A 17,759-nucleotide genomic window follows, 5' to 3' on the forward strand; every position below is an offset into this window, starting at 1 on the left:
CCAAATAAGCAACGTTGAAATTATTCCCTGACTCCAGCTCTTGAGTGACCCTGTCAAAACAGATAAACAGATTAGTTAAACATGATTTTCCCTTTACAAAACCATGCTGAGTATCCTTCAGAATTCCATTTCTATCTAAGCAATCCTGAATTCCACCCTTGATAATAGTCCCCATGATTTTCGCTGCTACTGAAGTTAGACTAACCGGCCGGTAATTTCACACTTCACTCTTAGAACCACTCTTATATATTGGAGATACATTGGCAGTTTTCCAATCCAACGGAATCACTCCCGAGTCCAGTGATGCTCTCATAATTAGCCTCGATGGTTCAATGCACTCCCTTGCCGCCTCCCTTAAAATTATAGGGTAAATGCCATCAACCCCAGGAGCCTTACTGACCTGTAGGCTAGAGTTTGAAAATAAAGGGAAGTAGTATGTTCTACTCAAACTTCCTCCAAATGATGGTTTACAGGGATTGTCCATTAGGCTGACAGTTTGCAAGTAACAACCACTTTCGTTAGCAGCGCTAACGTCGCGTGTCATGATTTTGCAATGGAGCAACTAATGAATATCAAATTTTGATTTAAATTAGGAAAATCTTCTTCAACAGAAACGTATTAAATGTCATGGTGATGAAGTGTTAAGTCGTACCAATGTCTTTGAATGGTATAAACGGTTATAAAGATGGAAATGAGGATGCTCGCGATGACCCAGAAGTGGGCGTCCGTCAACCTCTCGAAATGAGGACGAGTTGCAAGAGGTCGGGAAATTGTGCTAAGAGATCGCTGTTTGACCCTCAGAACGATGACTGATGAGTTGGATATAAACAAGGAGACGATTCGTCAAATTCTGCATGAAGGTAGGAAAAAGGAAGGTGGGTGCAAAATTGGTGTCGCACACCCTCACGGATGAGCACAGCTAACGAACAGTGTCATCATTGCGAAGAGTTTATCAAGACTTATCAAAACAATCCTAATTTCTTCGATTGTATTGTCACGGGGTGGAGCGTTTGGGTGGTTGATTACAACCCAAAGACGAAGTGGTGTTGACTTCAAAATCATTACTAAAGTCCAGAAGGTTTCGTTTAGAAATCCAGAATCAAGATGATGCTGATCATGTTTTTCTACAAGCAAGGTGTGATTCACATGGAATCTGTACCTGAAGGAGAGAGAGAGAGTCAACGCTGTGTTCTACGTACAGGTGCTTCAAAGACTACTGAATCGCATTTTCCAAGTGAGGCCACAATTTCGAGAGAAAGGCAGCTGGTTTTTGTTGTACAAAAATGCCCCCAGTCATTCTAAAATAGTTGTGAAGAAACATGGCACTGCACAGCTCAACCATCCACCCTCCCGATCGTCAGCGGATTTTTTACTCTTTCCCAAGGTGAAAACTGCCCTCAAAGGAAAGAAGTTTCAGGACGTTGAGGACATAAAGAAAAACTTAAACGCCGAATTGAACATCATATCTTTGGATGCCTCGCAGGTTCTTTTCAGAAACGTTTAGAACAGTGTAATAAATTTATTCAATCAGGTGGTGATTATTTTGAATCAATATCCAAACCTCATACATACGAAGTCCGATCAAAAGTTTGAAACTTTGTTTATTACAAAGTCTTAAAGCGGTGAAGAGGGCCAAGATGATAGACGATCGTAGGGGAGGGGTTACCACATTACTAGTTCGAATTGCTTGCAGCTTCACGAAATCAGTAATGAGCAGCGCATTCAGATGCATTTTAGGCTTTTGTCGGAATCGTAATGGATACGAAAGCAAAATAAGTGTGCCTGAAGTTTTGTGTGAGGAACCGGAAAAATGAGCGGAAATCCTCAAAATCTTAAAAACTGCATTTGGTGATGCTTGTTCAGAAAGCCATTCGTTTAGGACTGAATGAAACATTTCCAAAACGTTTGGGAATTCGCTGAAGATGATCAACGTTCAGGTCGATCTAAGTTTTAAGCATTGCATTGATGAAACGGTTTCGAAAATGAATGAAAGAGGTTTGTTCTAATCGCTGATTAACCATCTGGAAGACAAGATGGTTGTTGGACTCGAAATCTCCTTTGACCAAAAACTTTAGTATGCGTTGATTGTCAGCAAAATTTTGATCCAAAATTGTTGAGTGATGACCAAAAGGTTCACCATCGAACACTGCGCGAAGAGCTGAAAAAAGAAGTGTGAGAATACGGACCCTAATTTAATTAATGGCATTATTACTTATATTAAAAAAAAATCATTGATATACAGCTGACTTCGTAGCGAAATTCCAGTCGTACCAGTAGAAGTCATCAAACCACCACGTCCAAAATAAAAGCAAATATTAAACCAGGCCTATTACAAGGAGAAACTGATATCAGTTCCAGAGCAGTCATCATACTATGTTGATGGGAGCATTGTTATTATATTCTAGTGTTCCTGTTTCTCTGCAATAGTAACTTATGAATCTTACCTTGGCATACAGGAGTCAGTCCACTCCATCCCCTGGTTCTCAAACAGGTACGTATTCCATCTCCAGACATGCGATATCCAGGATGGCAGATATATTTCACTGAGGCGCCCACATCAGTCTCGTCACCCCATTTATCTGCATTTGGGATGTCGGGTAGGGAATCACACCGGATCCCTAAATACAAAAAACATGCATATGCATTAGTGTATGTATTATAAATTAATATGTATATTAGCATAAATAAATAATATAATAAATTAATAATAATAACTCGGACTAACACCGAGCTGGAGGACATCGTGAGAAAAGACAAGGATAATGATGACCAAGAGCCGCCAGTATCACCCGAAGTCAGCCGTGGAGAGACTAACCATAGCGCAGAAAGGAGGAATGAGTTTGATGGACTTCATCGAGAAACAGAAGGAAGCGATAGCAAACCTGGAGGATTACAGCACTGCGCCGTACTGCCATAAAGAAGATAGACGAGCAGCATGCCTCACTCAACCTAAGCGAGGAGTCCCCTTCCGCCCAGACGGCACAAATGAAGCTAGAAAGATGGGCGAAGATGACAATCTATGGCTGACACTACAATGACCTACATCAAGACCACAGAGATAAAATGGCTTCCAATGCATGGCTCATGAGCGGGACGTTCTTCTCCGAAGGATTCATGCTCGCCATCCAAGACCGGGTAATCAACACCAGAAACTACAGAAAATGCATCACCAAGGACCCTGGAGTGACAGATGGTAGATGTCGACGATGCCACGTGGTCTTAGAAACAATTCAGCACATCAAATCGAGATGCATGGTGATCACCCAAACGGAGTACACTCACAGACACGACCAAGTCGCCAGGATAACACATCAGAAGCTAGCGCAAAAATACCAGTTGATCAAAGAAAGCGTAACGCATTACAAATATGAACCCTGGGCCGTATTAAAAACCTCTACTCACAGACTGTTCTAGGACCGAGCTATAATAACGGATAATATTGTACGGGATAATAGACTAGACATAACCCTCATCGACAGGAAGGAATTGGCTACCTACCTGATCGTCGTAGTAGCGCCCAACACCAGCAACCCCCAGAAAACATACGAGGAAAAGATTAGGAAGCACACAGACCTAAGACAGGAAGTCAAAGAAATTTGGCATATGGAACAAGTAATGATCACCCGATCACTATATCAACCACCAACATGGTGCCAAAGAGCCTCCATAAGAACTTAGCATCAATAGGCCTCCCAGAGAACACTTACATGAACTCCAGAAAGCTGCGATCCTGAACACCTGTAAGAGAGTCAGAGAATTCCTAGACCAATTTTAGTAATCAGACTTAACAACAAGCGCCAATTTAGTGTACTTTTGTAAAGTATTCACTAGATGGCAGCACTTCTTACGATTAATGAAGATAAAAAAAAAAAAAATGTATTATCTAAAACTCTGTGTTCACAGTAATGACGCCATGTTTTGAATATCTTTGTCTGTCACGCTATGATTAACATCCTGCAGTCAAATAAAAATAAAAAAATAAATAACTATTGATCTTACCTGTAGCTGTACACTCGGGTATTCGATCATCAGACCAGGAACCTTTCTTACATCTTAATTCTTTGGGACCTACTAGATAAAATCCTTTGTTACATGCAAACCTCAGTTTATGGCGATTATATTTTATTATTTTGCCATTTTCAAAATCCAAAAGCGGAAGAGGTGGGCAGTTTTGTCCTACACAAAAAATAAATAAAGAAATTAACTGATGAAATTTTTACAGAAAAAAAAATAAGTTTATACAGTTAAGAGACATTTCCATAAAGACTTTATCAATACTTATTTTATTATATAATAATATTCATAATAATATATTATTTCAATTTGAATTAGATATCACTTAATTATAATTATAAAGTTAATTATAATTACAGTTAATATTAATTTTAATTAATTGCAAGTAATTATAATTTCTATTATTATGATGTTTATGTAGTTTATTATCATGTAGTTTATGTGTTGTTTCATTTTTATATTTATTAATATTGTTTGAGATATGTCTCAGTATTTTGAGGTGTTTTAGATATGTAGCACTAGATGGCAGCACATGAAAGCATTTTTGTTTAGGAAATTCTAATTCAGCAAGGCCTATATTTCAAATATAGACCTTGCTCTATATTTTAAATCAAATAGAAAGTTATGAGGTTTTTAAAGGGTTTATATATATGTAGCCTAAAAATAATTCATAAATAAATAAAAGATAAAAGAAAAAAACAAATAAAAGATAATTTTGTTTGTCATTCCTTACATATGAGAACCATAGAACTGGCGCATGCGCAGTTCCTACATTTGATCAGCTTATCTAAATCAAATCGTTTACGTTTATCATTCTGTGTTTATCGCAATCGTGGTTAAAAAAAAAGAGAAAAAAAAGTAAAATAGACATATATTTAGAATAAAAGTTCACTACTTAGAAACCTCTATAATTCGGATTGCCTTCTTTTTTTTTTTTTTTTTTTGTATGCAGAACAGAGATCTTCCTTGAAGAGGTTGTCGCAAATTGAATGATTAGGAATCTCTACTCGTGCTCTTTTGGACTGAGATCTAGTAACTGCCCAACATCCTCTAGAAAATATACGAGGAAAAGATCAGAAAACACACAAACCTAAACAAAGAAATGTGGCATATGGAACAAATAATGATCACCTCGATCACTATGTCAACCACCGATATGGAGCCAGAGAGCCACCATAAGAACTTAGCATTTAGAACGGCAGTAGGCTGAATTCACTCTCTTGTTTCTGAAACCATTTCTGCGCAACTTTGGAATTGTGACACAACACATTATTCTGACTGATAGAAGAACCCATTCGCAGATGGGTATACCGCAGCCATTAAAGGATGCGCCTGATCAGAAACAATTTCCAGATAACCTGCTGCATCTAAATGTTGGTCCACTGGTACCAAGCAGCCCAACGTGCGCCACGAAAACGCTCTACACCATTACACCAGCCTGCATGGTTGATAACCGGAATGGATGGGCCCATGGACTCATGGTATTTCCGCATTACTAAAAATATGAAATTTTTATAGTCAGATGAAACGTAACTTTAACAAATCAGTAACAACACAAATTCCCAACTGGACAACCAGCCAATGAACAAAAATTATAAAACTTTTCACTCGTCAGCATGATACACTTAAATTAATGAAAGATGAGTATTTTTAAAATCCAAAAAAAAAGTAATTATCCTTCAAATATTGTTCAAGCTTAAAAGATATTCGAGTTGTATTCAAGTTTTATAATTTAATTTTTAATAATTAACCAATGTAAATATAATTATTATTTAATAGGTCAGTATTGCTATCATTTCTGTAGAAGTGCAAAACTTTCTTATCCAAATATCTCTTTGGTTATCAGATATATCAGTCATTACTCGATTCCAGTGTCAGTTAATCGCCAGACACAATTGCAGAATTGCCAGATAAACTACGACTTCAGGACTGAATCATCAGAATATGCTAGAACAATTGAAAAAATAACACTGTATTAGCACGAGGAATACTTTTTAAAAAAATGAAAAGCTTTTGAAGATTATCCTATTTGACTCTTAAACCTTTGCAAGTTATCCTGTGCTGCTCGATTTACAAAGCTTTGGTTTTTAATGTATTCGATACGTTGACCGGTGTTGTATAGAAGCCAAAATTTCAATATCTGACGAGATTAGCAGTGCTTGGATTTGACCAGGACTGAATGGGGATAGTTTTCATAAGCAAGGTTTGTGCTTTTTGGTAATTTATTTTTAAAAATGATATACAGGGAATTTTTGGTTTTGCAATCCCCGATTTTACAAGTTTTTTTGTGATTTTATTTGTTTCTGAGAGTCACAATAAAAATCCCATGAGAACAATGTTAACTTTTTTTCTTGTAAATACAGAAAAATACATCATATTTATCACCGAACTTGAGTTGTTTTCTGACATACGGAGAGGCATCTAAGGCCATGTGGTATCAATATCTCATCCATCTAAATCGTATTGATTAATATGATGAAAATCCCAAGATTTCCGGTAAGGAAAATAAAATCACAAATTTCCAGTATTCTCCCGAAGGAACTGATTCACTCATGATCCAGGTCGAGGATGTCATCATTCACTTAGCTGCGTGCGCAGAGGTTAATGGCAACGACATTTTATCAAGAACTGCGGTACTGTACTTTGCCTATACTAATGTATCTCGAAGGTCATTCCATTTACTGGAATGACCTTCCATTAAAAGAAAATGCTGCAGACTGTGGCCAGAGCCTTCTTTCCACCGACCAACCTTGTTCATACCCAGGGGTTCTCCTACCATTTTTGAATGGTTATCTCTCATCGTATGCCATTTGAATTAAAATATATTTGAAATACACAAATTTTAAATGACATAACCGAAAAAAAAATATTTTTTATTTATTTATTTTTATGTAAATACATAATTTAATTTATATTCATTATTTTTAATTTTATTTATTTAGTTGTATATATATATTATATATTTTTTAATTTCCTCAATTTTATATTTTTCTTCATTTTTCTATATTTTTTTAAGCATTTTAAAAACATAAAATTGGAGGTTCATTGGCAATAAGAAAAATCCCTAGCAATTTATTTTCATTTTGAGCACTCGGGAGCTTGTAAAGATGTATTATTATTATTATTATTCATTTATTAATATTTCATTTATTATTGACACTAATTCAAATTCCAAATTAAATTCTCTACTGCGCTGAGGAAAATAATTATCCGTTTTTATTATACAAACCCACGCAACTCATACTCAAAGCAATTCTTCGACTCTGTCAGCAAGCATTAGTCCCAAATTAACTAAAAAGTCACAAATTAACCTACAACAGTTTACAGTTTTTTCAAATCAAATATGCATTCCGCAAAAATGTATGCAGACTGAATAGAATTTAAATTTGAAACTTACCGAATGCAAGAGATGTTATTAAATACAAACTTAAATAAACATTTGAAAATCCGACTGCATTTAACGCCATGTTTGAAATGTGTTATTGCTCAGTGCCAAAATGATCCTTATTTTCACTTGTTTGTCTCGCTAAGGCCACTGGTTATCGTTTCATACTCTGCCACTTCCTACTTGAATATTATACCTTCTTTTGCAACATCCTATTCAAACGGAAGTGAAGTATTCCTTGTGATAATCTAATTTCTTTGAAACGCTGCCCGTCAGTAGTGACTGCGTTTATGATAGTGCGTAGAATAGATTAAGGTGACCGGGTTTTCGGAAATATAGGGTTGTTATAAAGTCCTTTCTCACTTTTCTTTTTTTTTTTTTTTAATTAATAATTCGAGAACTATAGGTCGTATAGAAAAGCGGTTCAAAATTTCACCACTAGGGAAAGCGCAAAGTGATTAATTTAGAAAAATACCACAAAGTTAAATTTTTCTCTAATTTTTATTAATGATCAAATCTACACGTGCCCACTACTATTTTCTAATAAGAAATCAAAAGGGGATACTGTGTTCTTCGCAACTACCTTCAAAATTTCCAAAGGACTGTTCACTACCTTCCGGCGAATTATGTCCTTCAAATCTGAAAGAGTTGTTATTGCACCATAGTTCTTTGAACTACTTCTTGCATTCCTGATGGACAACCACTTCTAGGCTTAGAAGTTAGATAACCTTTTCTGAACAGCCTTCAATTTACCGTGGTTCTTCTCGAACAAGGAAGTCTTGAAACATTTCTATCTATCATACGCTTTAACAATGCAATAACACTATTGTCACTCTTGTAATAAAGTTTAATTAAAAGTGCTTTATGTTTAAGAAATATTTTAAAACTAACTGGACTGGACTTGTCTTAAGTTAGGACTACGTCTTCATTTCGAAGAATAAGATCACGAGGGATAACACTCGAATTCTCCAGTTCCATCGTGGAGAGGATGAGGATTATAATCACTGTGCCATCGCGTAGACGTTTTGGAAGTATTCAGGAAAACTTATGCTATTGCTAGTGTAAATGAATATCACGAAAATTAAAAAAATAATTCTTAAAAAATTTTTCAGACCCGCGTTACGTGTCACGAGTTCGAATTTTAAAAAATATGACGTGTGGCCATGAAATATGTGCTGCACATTTGATTTCTTAATTCTTGGCTCGTACTTGAATTCGTTTTTCTTATCAAATCAAAATAATTTTGATTTGATCTTATCAAAATCAAAAATTATTATGCTTAATTATTATAGTTTTGTATTATTTTCTTTTTCAAAATTGTCATATACTATTACTCTTCCCCAGAATATAACGAAGGACACATAAAAAAAGAGTATTTTTTATGTTTCCTATAGTGGAACACTCTATTTGCCGTTTAGCTTAACTTTAGAGTAAAATCATACAATATACGAGGGGGTATAAAAAAGTTCATACCCTTACCTAGAAATAATGGCCCTAGAAAGGTGAAAGTTCACAGGAACTTTAATCCTTTTCTATATATTCTCCATGTGTAGTAACACATTTCTCCCATCTGCGGATCAGTTGTTTAATGCGTTAGTCATAGAAGTCCGCACTTTTTGCCTGAAACTACGATACCACTTCATTGATGACTTCCTGAGACAAATTAAAGCGGTGTCCACGCAATGGTTTCTTCATTTCTCAAAACAAGAAGTCTGACGCTGCTAGGTCAGGAGAATAGGGTGGGTGATACAGTAGTTCGAAGACGCACTGGGCAACAAAATTGGTGGTGGCAATGGCCGTGTGAGCCGGTGCATTGTTTGACAGAAGACGGACATCTTTGGTTAACAAACCTCTTTTATGTCCCAAAACACGGACAACATCACCTTCTTCGCAGATGGAGTGGTCTTTGTCTTGGGAGATGGGGAGGAGGTGTACTTCCACTGCTTTGACATGTCTTTAGTCTCCAGATCATTTGTCACCAACCGATCAAAAGGTTCTCAACATCTGCATTACATAAATCCAAAACAGTTGGCCAGAAAATTGCATTCGAAATTGCTTCAGCAAAGGCGTCAGTAATCTTGGAACCCATTGTGGGAGATATTAGACATGTGCAGATGGTCATGCAAAATGCTGTGGGCAGACCCATAACTAATTCCCACTGCATTTGCGATGAAATGAATTGTCTCACGTCTGTCGCTCAGCACCAGCTGCTCACTCTTTGCGACTGTCTCACTGTCTGTGGATGTTGACGGACTTCCTTCTCTTGGCTCGTCAAAGACACTTGTGCGACCTCACTGGAACTCCCATTTTCACTTTTTTACAGTGTCATGGGATGTACAACTCTGCCCATATACAGCTTTCATTCATAAATCTTCGTCAATTTCCTGAGCTTTCTTGCCCTGTAAATGCAGGAACTTGATCACTCCTCTATACTCCACTTCGTCAACCACAGCGTCCTTCCTCAGATTCTGGGCTCCACCTCCTGTGATCATCTACGGGAATGAAATTTCACACGTTAGTTATTGAATATGTTGTTGTTGTTGTTATTTGGTTTTTAGGAGCATTAGCAACTAAGGCCATATTACTCCGAGATATGCGGGGGTCATTCCCTGACCTTTCCGCATCCTCCGTATTTGGTGGTGACGGGCTCGAACCCCGGTCTAATCGAGAAGCGTGTGCTACGCACTGCTACCGCTCCTTCCCACCTGGCTACGGAGGCGCCTATTGAATACGTAGACAACATATTAAAAACGGCATCTTCCTACTGATGTTTTAAGTCAGGGTACGAACCTTTTGATACCCCCCTCGTACAATGGGCAGTGTCTGTTGTTTCGCTGAGCTCTAACGAATAAATAGTGTAAGAACCAAAGTCCCGAGTCTCAAAGGGTGATAACGATTCACTGAGCTTCGCTTCACTTTATGTTAGAACAAAACAATATCAAACTAGGACAACTAAATCATTTCCTTCGAACTCTAAGGAAATTGTTCGAGATCCGTTTCATTCAAAATATGTCAGATTACCATACTAGTTTTACTGCTTTGATTTCCTGATCAAGTTGTTTCCTATCTGTTACATTTTCATCCAGAAATTCTATTTTAAGCACCAGGAAGGCGTACAAAATTTTTTTGAGCCATTCACACCCGAACTTCCTTTTGTTTCTTAGTTAAAATATATCTCCATACTTTCGCTAACACAGCTTAAGTGATCTCACCTTGAACCCAAGAAACAACAAACTGAGGAATAAATTGTAGGCTGTTTGGGATTGTATTATGTAAATCGAAAAGTCTTAATTTCTGAGCCATTTCACTAAAATACATGAATAATCAGAGATATTCATGAATAGCGCAATAATTTCAAATATTAGCGTTCTTCAATACGAAAAACAGATTATTACTGAAAGATAATTTGAAAACAGTTACCGTAACTATTTCAGAACTTTATATGATTGGAAAAGAAAGCTACACGGAAATATTAACTCTCCTTGATGCAGTGTACGTAATTTGCTTCTCTATTTTCTCTGGTGTTCAATCTAGTCTTACAACTCGCCTTCCTTGACATCATTTCAATCTTTCAAATATGTGTGTAAAATCCATTTATGTCTTAGGCTTCGTTCTTTCAGTGAATGTTTACAGGTTCTTAGTTATATTAATATTCTATTTGTGTTTTATACCCGTTATACTTGAGATTCACTTATGATAAGCTAAAGATAAGGGTTAGCTTCTCCAAGATTATTTACAGAAAGGGTTATCTTAAATTAATACGTACACTAACATTTGGGTCGTTTCGTTGCATATTAAAAATGTTTATGAAGCGTACACCGATGTATTTTCCAAATACGTGACCCATATGAGTTCTGGAACATCAACAACTGAAACTGGTTGGTTACCGTTAAAAACAAAATATCAATAAAAAAATAATAAAAACATCAATGCATTATAAATTTGAATAACAGAGAAGTAGGCAATGAGTATAAATATTCATTAAGGGTGTACCTTGGTCTGCATAATTCAGCGCATTGCGAAGAAGCATAATCTTCAAATGTCTTTTCTGTGATGAATGTATGTGACCATATGCGCTGACTTTTGATTTTTAGGCACGAAATACAGTTTTAAAAATATATTTAGTACAACCATGACAGAAAAACAATACTTTTGTGTACTCTGATGCCCACTTTGAACAATACTCATATTTCTTTTCCTAGAAGGCTGCAGAGCTACATTAACAGAACATCATCTGAATCATTATGCAATGTTATAAATTTGAAACTTTAATAAATAAATAATTCGAAACCTTAGATTTGTGAACTCTTTGATCAATAGGAGCGAAAGTTGGAAGATATTAATTAGATACAGCAATACGTCCATCTCTTGTTTATTACAAGAATTTTAACAAGCCTACTATATAACAGGTTACTTGTATAATTTTTTTTATTCCGTACGGAATATGGGTCCCTATTTTGTTTTGCCGATCCTGTGCCATTTGTTACATCTGCCACTGCTGTACAGCAAATTGTATGCAGATTGCGTACAATGTTTACTGAGTTAACATACGAAAGGGGGTTGAGATATTTTTAGCCCAATATAGATCACAAAGGTGTTCATGAAAGACAATACTGTATTGCCAATCTGTGCTGTGACCCTCCTTGTGTGTTCACTGAAATTTTCAGGTTCGTAACTACAGTATATTCTTCGCATTTATAGAGGGCGTTGAGTGTCCAAGATGAATGAAGACGGTGACTGTTGAGAAAATCAAACACCGTACAGTCAGTAAGTACCTTGAATATTATACCTTCTTTTGCACCTTCTATTATACGTTCTTCTATGTATCCTACTAGCTGATATCTTAAATCTAAATAGTCAATGCAATTTTTTAAAACACGCATTGTTTCTAAATCTCCACAAAGCTCAGCCATTTCAATTCATATCAATTACACTATAATATAAATTATACCTTCTTCGTTTGAGTAAAATTTATTTATTTATTTATTTATTAATATTCCTAATTTCTAATTAGCCTTTCCACAAGAGGGCGCTATTATCGAATGACAGATATAAAGTATTATTCTCAGTAAAAGAAGTACTGTATTATAGTTTGCAGACTCATTACAACAGAGTATACATTGCAATTTATGGATATTTATAATTAGTAATTATTCGAATACATTCATAACTAATAGTTATTCAAATACTGTACATTTATAATTAGTAATTATGCGATATTTCAAATTAACGAGTTAAAGGGAATTTTGAAAATTTTGAACTTGAAACAATTGCGTTAGTTAATGTCAGTATTATTAATAGAAGAGGAAATCATTATCAATATTTATTTATTTACCTTAAAAATGTTTACTGCAGAGAAAATGTTTAAATCGTATTTATAAAATAAACTTCAGATTTTATTAAAGGACTGATAAAAATATTTAAATAGGAATCTTGCCGAAAGAAATTCATGAAGACACGCAACAAACATTAAAAAAAAAAAAAAAGAAAAAAAAGTCACACTGGAGTCACCCGGAATATTAATTCAACTTAATTTCAATTTATAATAATTCACAAATATTATTATATTTGTGAATTGCGTGAGTTCTCTGGTCGATGTGCCTGTTTTGCTAGATGGAACATCCCAGTTTCCACGCAACAAACCTTAAGGGAATTTTTTCCTTTATATGCCAGAGTCAAAAACTGTGTTGCAGAATTTAAGCATTGACGAAACAGTGTTGAAGATGCACCCCGCAGTGGAACGCCTGTTACCGTGTCGAGATCTGCGAATGTGGATGCCATTCATGACCTGATATCATGCAAGACCGCAGAAAAGCATTGAAGCACTTTGAAACAACATTCAACGTCTCATTTGAGCGAGCTTACTATATTGCAGCGAATGCTTTAGGAATGAAGCTTTCTTCAAGGTGGGTCCCTAAAGCACTGAATGCAGATGAGAATCAGGAAACAGTGAGTGAGGTGTTGTCGTGAGATTGTGCAGCAGTTTGAAGTTAATTAAGCTCAGTTTTGGAGGAGGTAACTCATTATGGGCGAAATATGGGGGCATCACTTCTACTCTGAAACAAAAGAACAAATGAAACAGTGAAAGCATCCCTCTTCTCCTTCTCCTAAAAAGTTTCGCGTGCAGAAGTTGGCTGAAAAAATCATGGCTTCCACTTTTGGGGACGGAAAAGGGATGATCATGGTTGATTTCCTGAAAAGAGGTATCGCTATCAATGAGTATTATTCTAACCTCTTGAGACGTTTCTGCGAGGAACTGAAGCTCAAGAGCCACGGAAGTTAGCCAAAGGAGTCATCTTGCATCAAGACAATGAACTCAGGCAGCACTGCATGACGGTTTGTTCGAGCCTTTACAGCATCCACCCTACTCCTTGGATTCGGCTCCGTCGGACTAGTTTCTATTTGAAATCTCAAAAAGGACTTGAATGGACAGAAATTCGACAGTGACAATGCTGTGATGGATACAGTCAACAACTGGTTTTGTCAAATTCTTCTGACTTTTATTTGAGTGGAATACGAAAGCTAGTGGATCGTACCAGAAAGTATGTTGACTTAAGTGTAAATGGACTACGTTGAAGAATAAATGGGTTTTCACAACTTTCAAGCATTCTTTCTATGAAATGCTAGAAACTTTTCAACTTCCCCCCCCCCCATATGTAGGATACAGATCTAGTGAGATGCACAAGATTATTTATAGACTTTGTGAAGTAGTTCGAGTTCTTTAAAACATAAATTATCGTAACGTTCATTGTTCTCTTCGTCAGAGTACTCTTACTGCCAATCATTTGATTAGCATCCAATGTCATTCTATAATATTAGCCCATGACCAATTAAGCAGAAGGTCTATCGAACAGTACTTTTTAAATGACGGATGAATTGTAACGTTCCATATGCCCAAATAATCATCATTCCACGGTAGATAGGTAACTTCCCAAGTTCAGAAGGTATTATGAGGTGGAGGGGAAGGGGTTTATATGTAAATGAAAGGACTTTTGTTATACTTCTGTCATATTTATTTTTGTGTATTGTGCGTTAACAATTGTTGTTTATCTTTAAAACAACAGCTTCCCTCAAAGCAGTTCATGCTGCAATCCGACCGCTGTGATAATTCTCAATATAATCAGAACATCCGCGAGCTGAGGGTTATTTCTTTACAAATATATACACTAAGTGGCCACTTCATTGGGTCCACCTACCTAATAGCGAGTGTGTGGGTGGTTCTCCTTTAGCTCTCAGAGCAGTGTGGATTCAATGTGGCATGCACTCAATGAGGCGTCAAATGGTGCCATAGGGATGCTGATCCATGTTGGTTCAACCGCATCCAACAGTCTGCAAATTGGATAGTTACGGATTTCAATAAACCCGAGACACAGTCGTACGAGTAAACTCCACAGGGTTGCAGTTTCCAACCTGCTCATACCGGCGCATCTGACGCGGACTAACATATCATGTTCAAAATCGCTTAAATCTTTCGTCTTGCTCATTCTTGCACTGAATTTAACAGCAACCCTACATATCTGCTGTGATGGATACCCGCCTGCTTTATATCCGCTGGTAGAAACATGTGATGTTGTTACTGAAGGAGGGTTCCACTTCGTAAAAAGGATAGGTGTACCTAATAAAGTGGCCACTCACTGTGTATTTAGCAGGATTGTACATATCTTATGAGTTAATGAATAACAAAATATTTCATGTACAAGACTATTTACACGTATCAGTATTATTCAAACCTGCAAGTTGTAATACCTATCTTACACAATGCCTATTATTGATTACCTGTAATTCAAAAACCTGTCATTAACAATATACCTTACATAATATATCTTACATAATACCCACAGTTCATAAGGGACGGATCTATAATTCAATTTAATTTCTTTTACTTAATAACATTCTTCATTCAGTCTTAATAAATTTACTTTCCAATTGTCTCCATCCACAACATTTATTTTCAACTTATCTTACTTTTAAATTTATTTTCAATATTTATCTTGCCTTCACCCTTTACCAATTACTGTCTTACGCCTTTCGATTTAATTCTCTATCTCTCATTTCTTTTTGGCTCTTTCGCAACTTCAATACTAATCCGAAGAGCAATCTTGCTTATGATTACCAACATACATTTTCCACGTTAATATCAGTCTAAGACATCCAACCAACAGATAAATGATACAGCCTACCACATTAAAAACATTAATCACACATTAGCCTATTGTCTTCATTATTATCTCTGTTCTTTAACCATGTTATGTTAATGACTGTTCTGAATGCATTTTCTTTCCTTTTTTTTTTCATGAAGCCTAATAGATTTCAAAGTGGTTTTAAAAAGTGATTATTTACTTAATCCTCTGTATTCCTATATTAAAGTTTAAATTCTACTTTCGTTCTTTGTTTGTATGTTTACTACTGGCTAAATCTAAATCCTCAAATGTAGATATACATATACATACACTATAACATTTTTTTCCTTTGCTCACTACTATATAAAAAAATAATTTGCAAGAACAGAAGCCTTACAGTATGTAATTCGTATAAAATATCAATTTCTTAAATATAGATTTATTTATCACTCTCTGGGAGATTTGAATTTTTGCCTCCCACGGGCAGTGGCGCGTTATCCTAGAGGCATAAAAGACTAGGGCCCCGATCAGAGGATAGTCCCAAAATCATTGTTTCAAAAACTCGTTGCTGTTTTTTAACTAATATTTTTAAGTGATTTTTTTTTATCGGAACTGAAGCTTCTACCTACCAAGGTCAATGAATTTTACTTGAAGATTAATTTGAAAATTGTTTTTTTTTTTAAAAACATGGTTTTACCGATTTTGGTGAAATTTTATATTTAGTTCTTATCATATAATTTGTTTGTTTTGTCACAATAAAATGAAATTGAAAATATTCTTTATTGGAGCTTTCTTTAGATGGAGCCCCAAATTACATTTTGCTTTGGGCCTCATGAAGGTATAACGCGCCACTGTTCAACGGTTGACTTCTTTACACTTAGGATATTTATTAGAGTCAATCGTGGATCATCGATCAATAGATATTGAATAGTGGTCAAAGATGAAAGCGAAATACAGTCGAGCTTCTTAACCTCAGTCTCTCTCTCATACAGTAATTTTTCATTGCATTTTCTTAACTATGTTATAACCACTTAAAATCTGGAAAATACCAGGATCCGTCAAGGATTAGGTTCCGAGGTTGCAGATATATGGGATATTCCCATATATCTGCAATATATCATTATAATCATATAAATTATTTGAGCAATGCTAGTCGATGGTTTTTCTAGCCTTTGAAGGTTGAATGTAGGCTTAAAATATCGAGGCCAACATAAAATAAAAATTAATTTTATGTGAACAGGATACTTTCTCTTTTAAATTGAACACAATACTTTCTCTTTTAAGTTGATTCATACTGCATTTATATACATAGAGTATCGTTTTTTTTCGAAAGTTTGAGATCAGTGATTAACTGCAAACTTTTGATCAATGTTTAACGATTTTGAAAAAAAAATATATTTATTTAAATTTTATTTTCAAACAGCAATGTTCTTATAAATTCTTGATTTTCATTATAATTTTTTTTCGCTTTGTGTTGAATTCTCGGATCATCTACAGAATGCCTTTTCCAATTAAATTTGCTGTTATGAGATCACTAAAACGTTTAGCAGAAAGACTCGTCTTGATATCACATTTCTTGACATTAAGGCAGCTTTTGATAAATGTATCGTTACCTCCACTCGAAAATATATTGAAAGATTATTTTCGCATTGAAGGAAAACTATTACAGATAATCAAGACCATTTTGAAGCCATGGCATCTAATTGTACAACATCAAGAATTCCGTGCGTGCAGAATACACCCTCACCTGGAGCATCCCTCAAGGAGGTGTTTTATCAGCGTTGATGTTCGCTGTCGCCCTGGAATCTTTTATAGAGCATAATCATAATTTTATTTCTTATGCCGACGGTATAAAATATTTTGTTGCGTCTAACGAAAGAGCTCTTGTGTCCGACGTCAATATCCATGCCAACTCTAAGCTTTATGAATGCAGTCATACTTATCTAAAATAGGTTTATGGTTAAACTCTGACAAGTCAGCAAAACTGACAATAACTAATAAGAAGATAATGAATCAAATCAAATTATCTATTAATGGAGTACAGGTTAAGAAAGTCAGCTCATACACCGATTTAGGAGTGATGTTGTACGAGGGCCTCACCTTCCAAAGGCATTTTAAGAATACCAGATCAAAATCTCTTGCTGCCATATGGGCTGTCAGACAGGAGATATCTGGGATTCGAAACCAGCAATTAGTAACCAAATACATTCAAAAATGTATTGTGCCTATATCCCTTTATG

General features: G+C 35.7%; 1 protein-coding gene across 3 annotated transcripts in view; it reads right to left on the minus strand.

Annotated features, from left to right (window-relative positions):
* The window catches only part of LOC150085281 (complement C2-like), a 110,535-nt gene extending 102,990 nt beyond the window's left edge, over positions 1-7,545 (minus strand). For all 3 annotated transcript variants that reach the window (XM_090373966.1, XM_090373967.1, XM_090373965.1), the window contains exons 1-3: positions 7,412-7,545; positions 4,000-4,176; positions 2,445-2,618 (exon numbers count right to left, since the gene is read on the minus strand). In XM_090373966.1, coding sequence (XP_090230092.1) covers positions 2,445-2,618; positions 4,000-4,176; positions 7,412-7,481 — 421 coding nt within the window. In that variant the 5' untranslated portion in view covers positions 7,482-7,545. The remainder of the gene's footprint in view (positions 1-2,444; positions 2,619-3,999; positions 4,177-7,411) is intronic.
* Between the last annotated feature and the right edge of the window lie 10,214 nt (positions 7,546-17,759).

The sequence above is a fragment of the Mastigoproctus giganteus genome, chromosome 5 (genome assembly GCF_048544385.1).
Source record: "Mastigoproctus giganteus isolate SK-2022 chromosome 5, ASM4854438v1, whole genome shotgun sequence".
NCBI lineage: Eukaryota > Metazoa > Arthropoda > Arachnida > Uropygi > Thelyphonidae > Mastigoproctus > Mastigoproctus giganteus.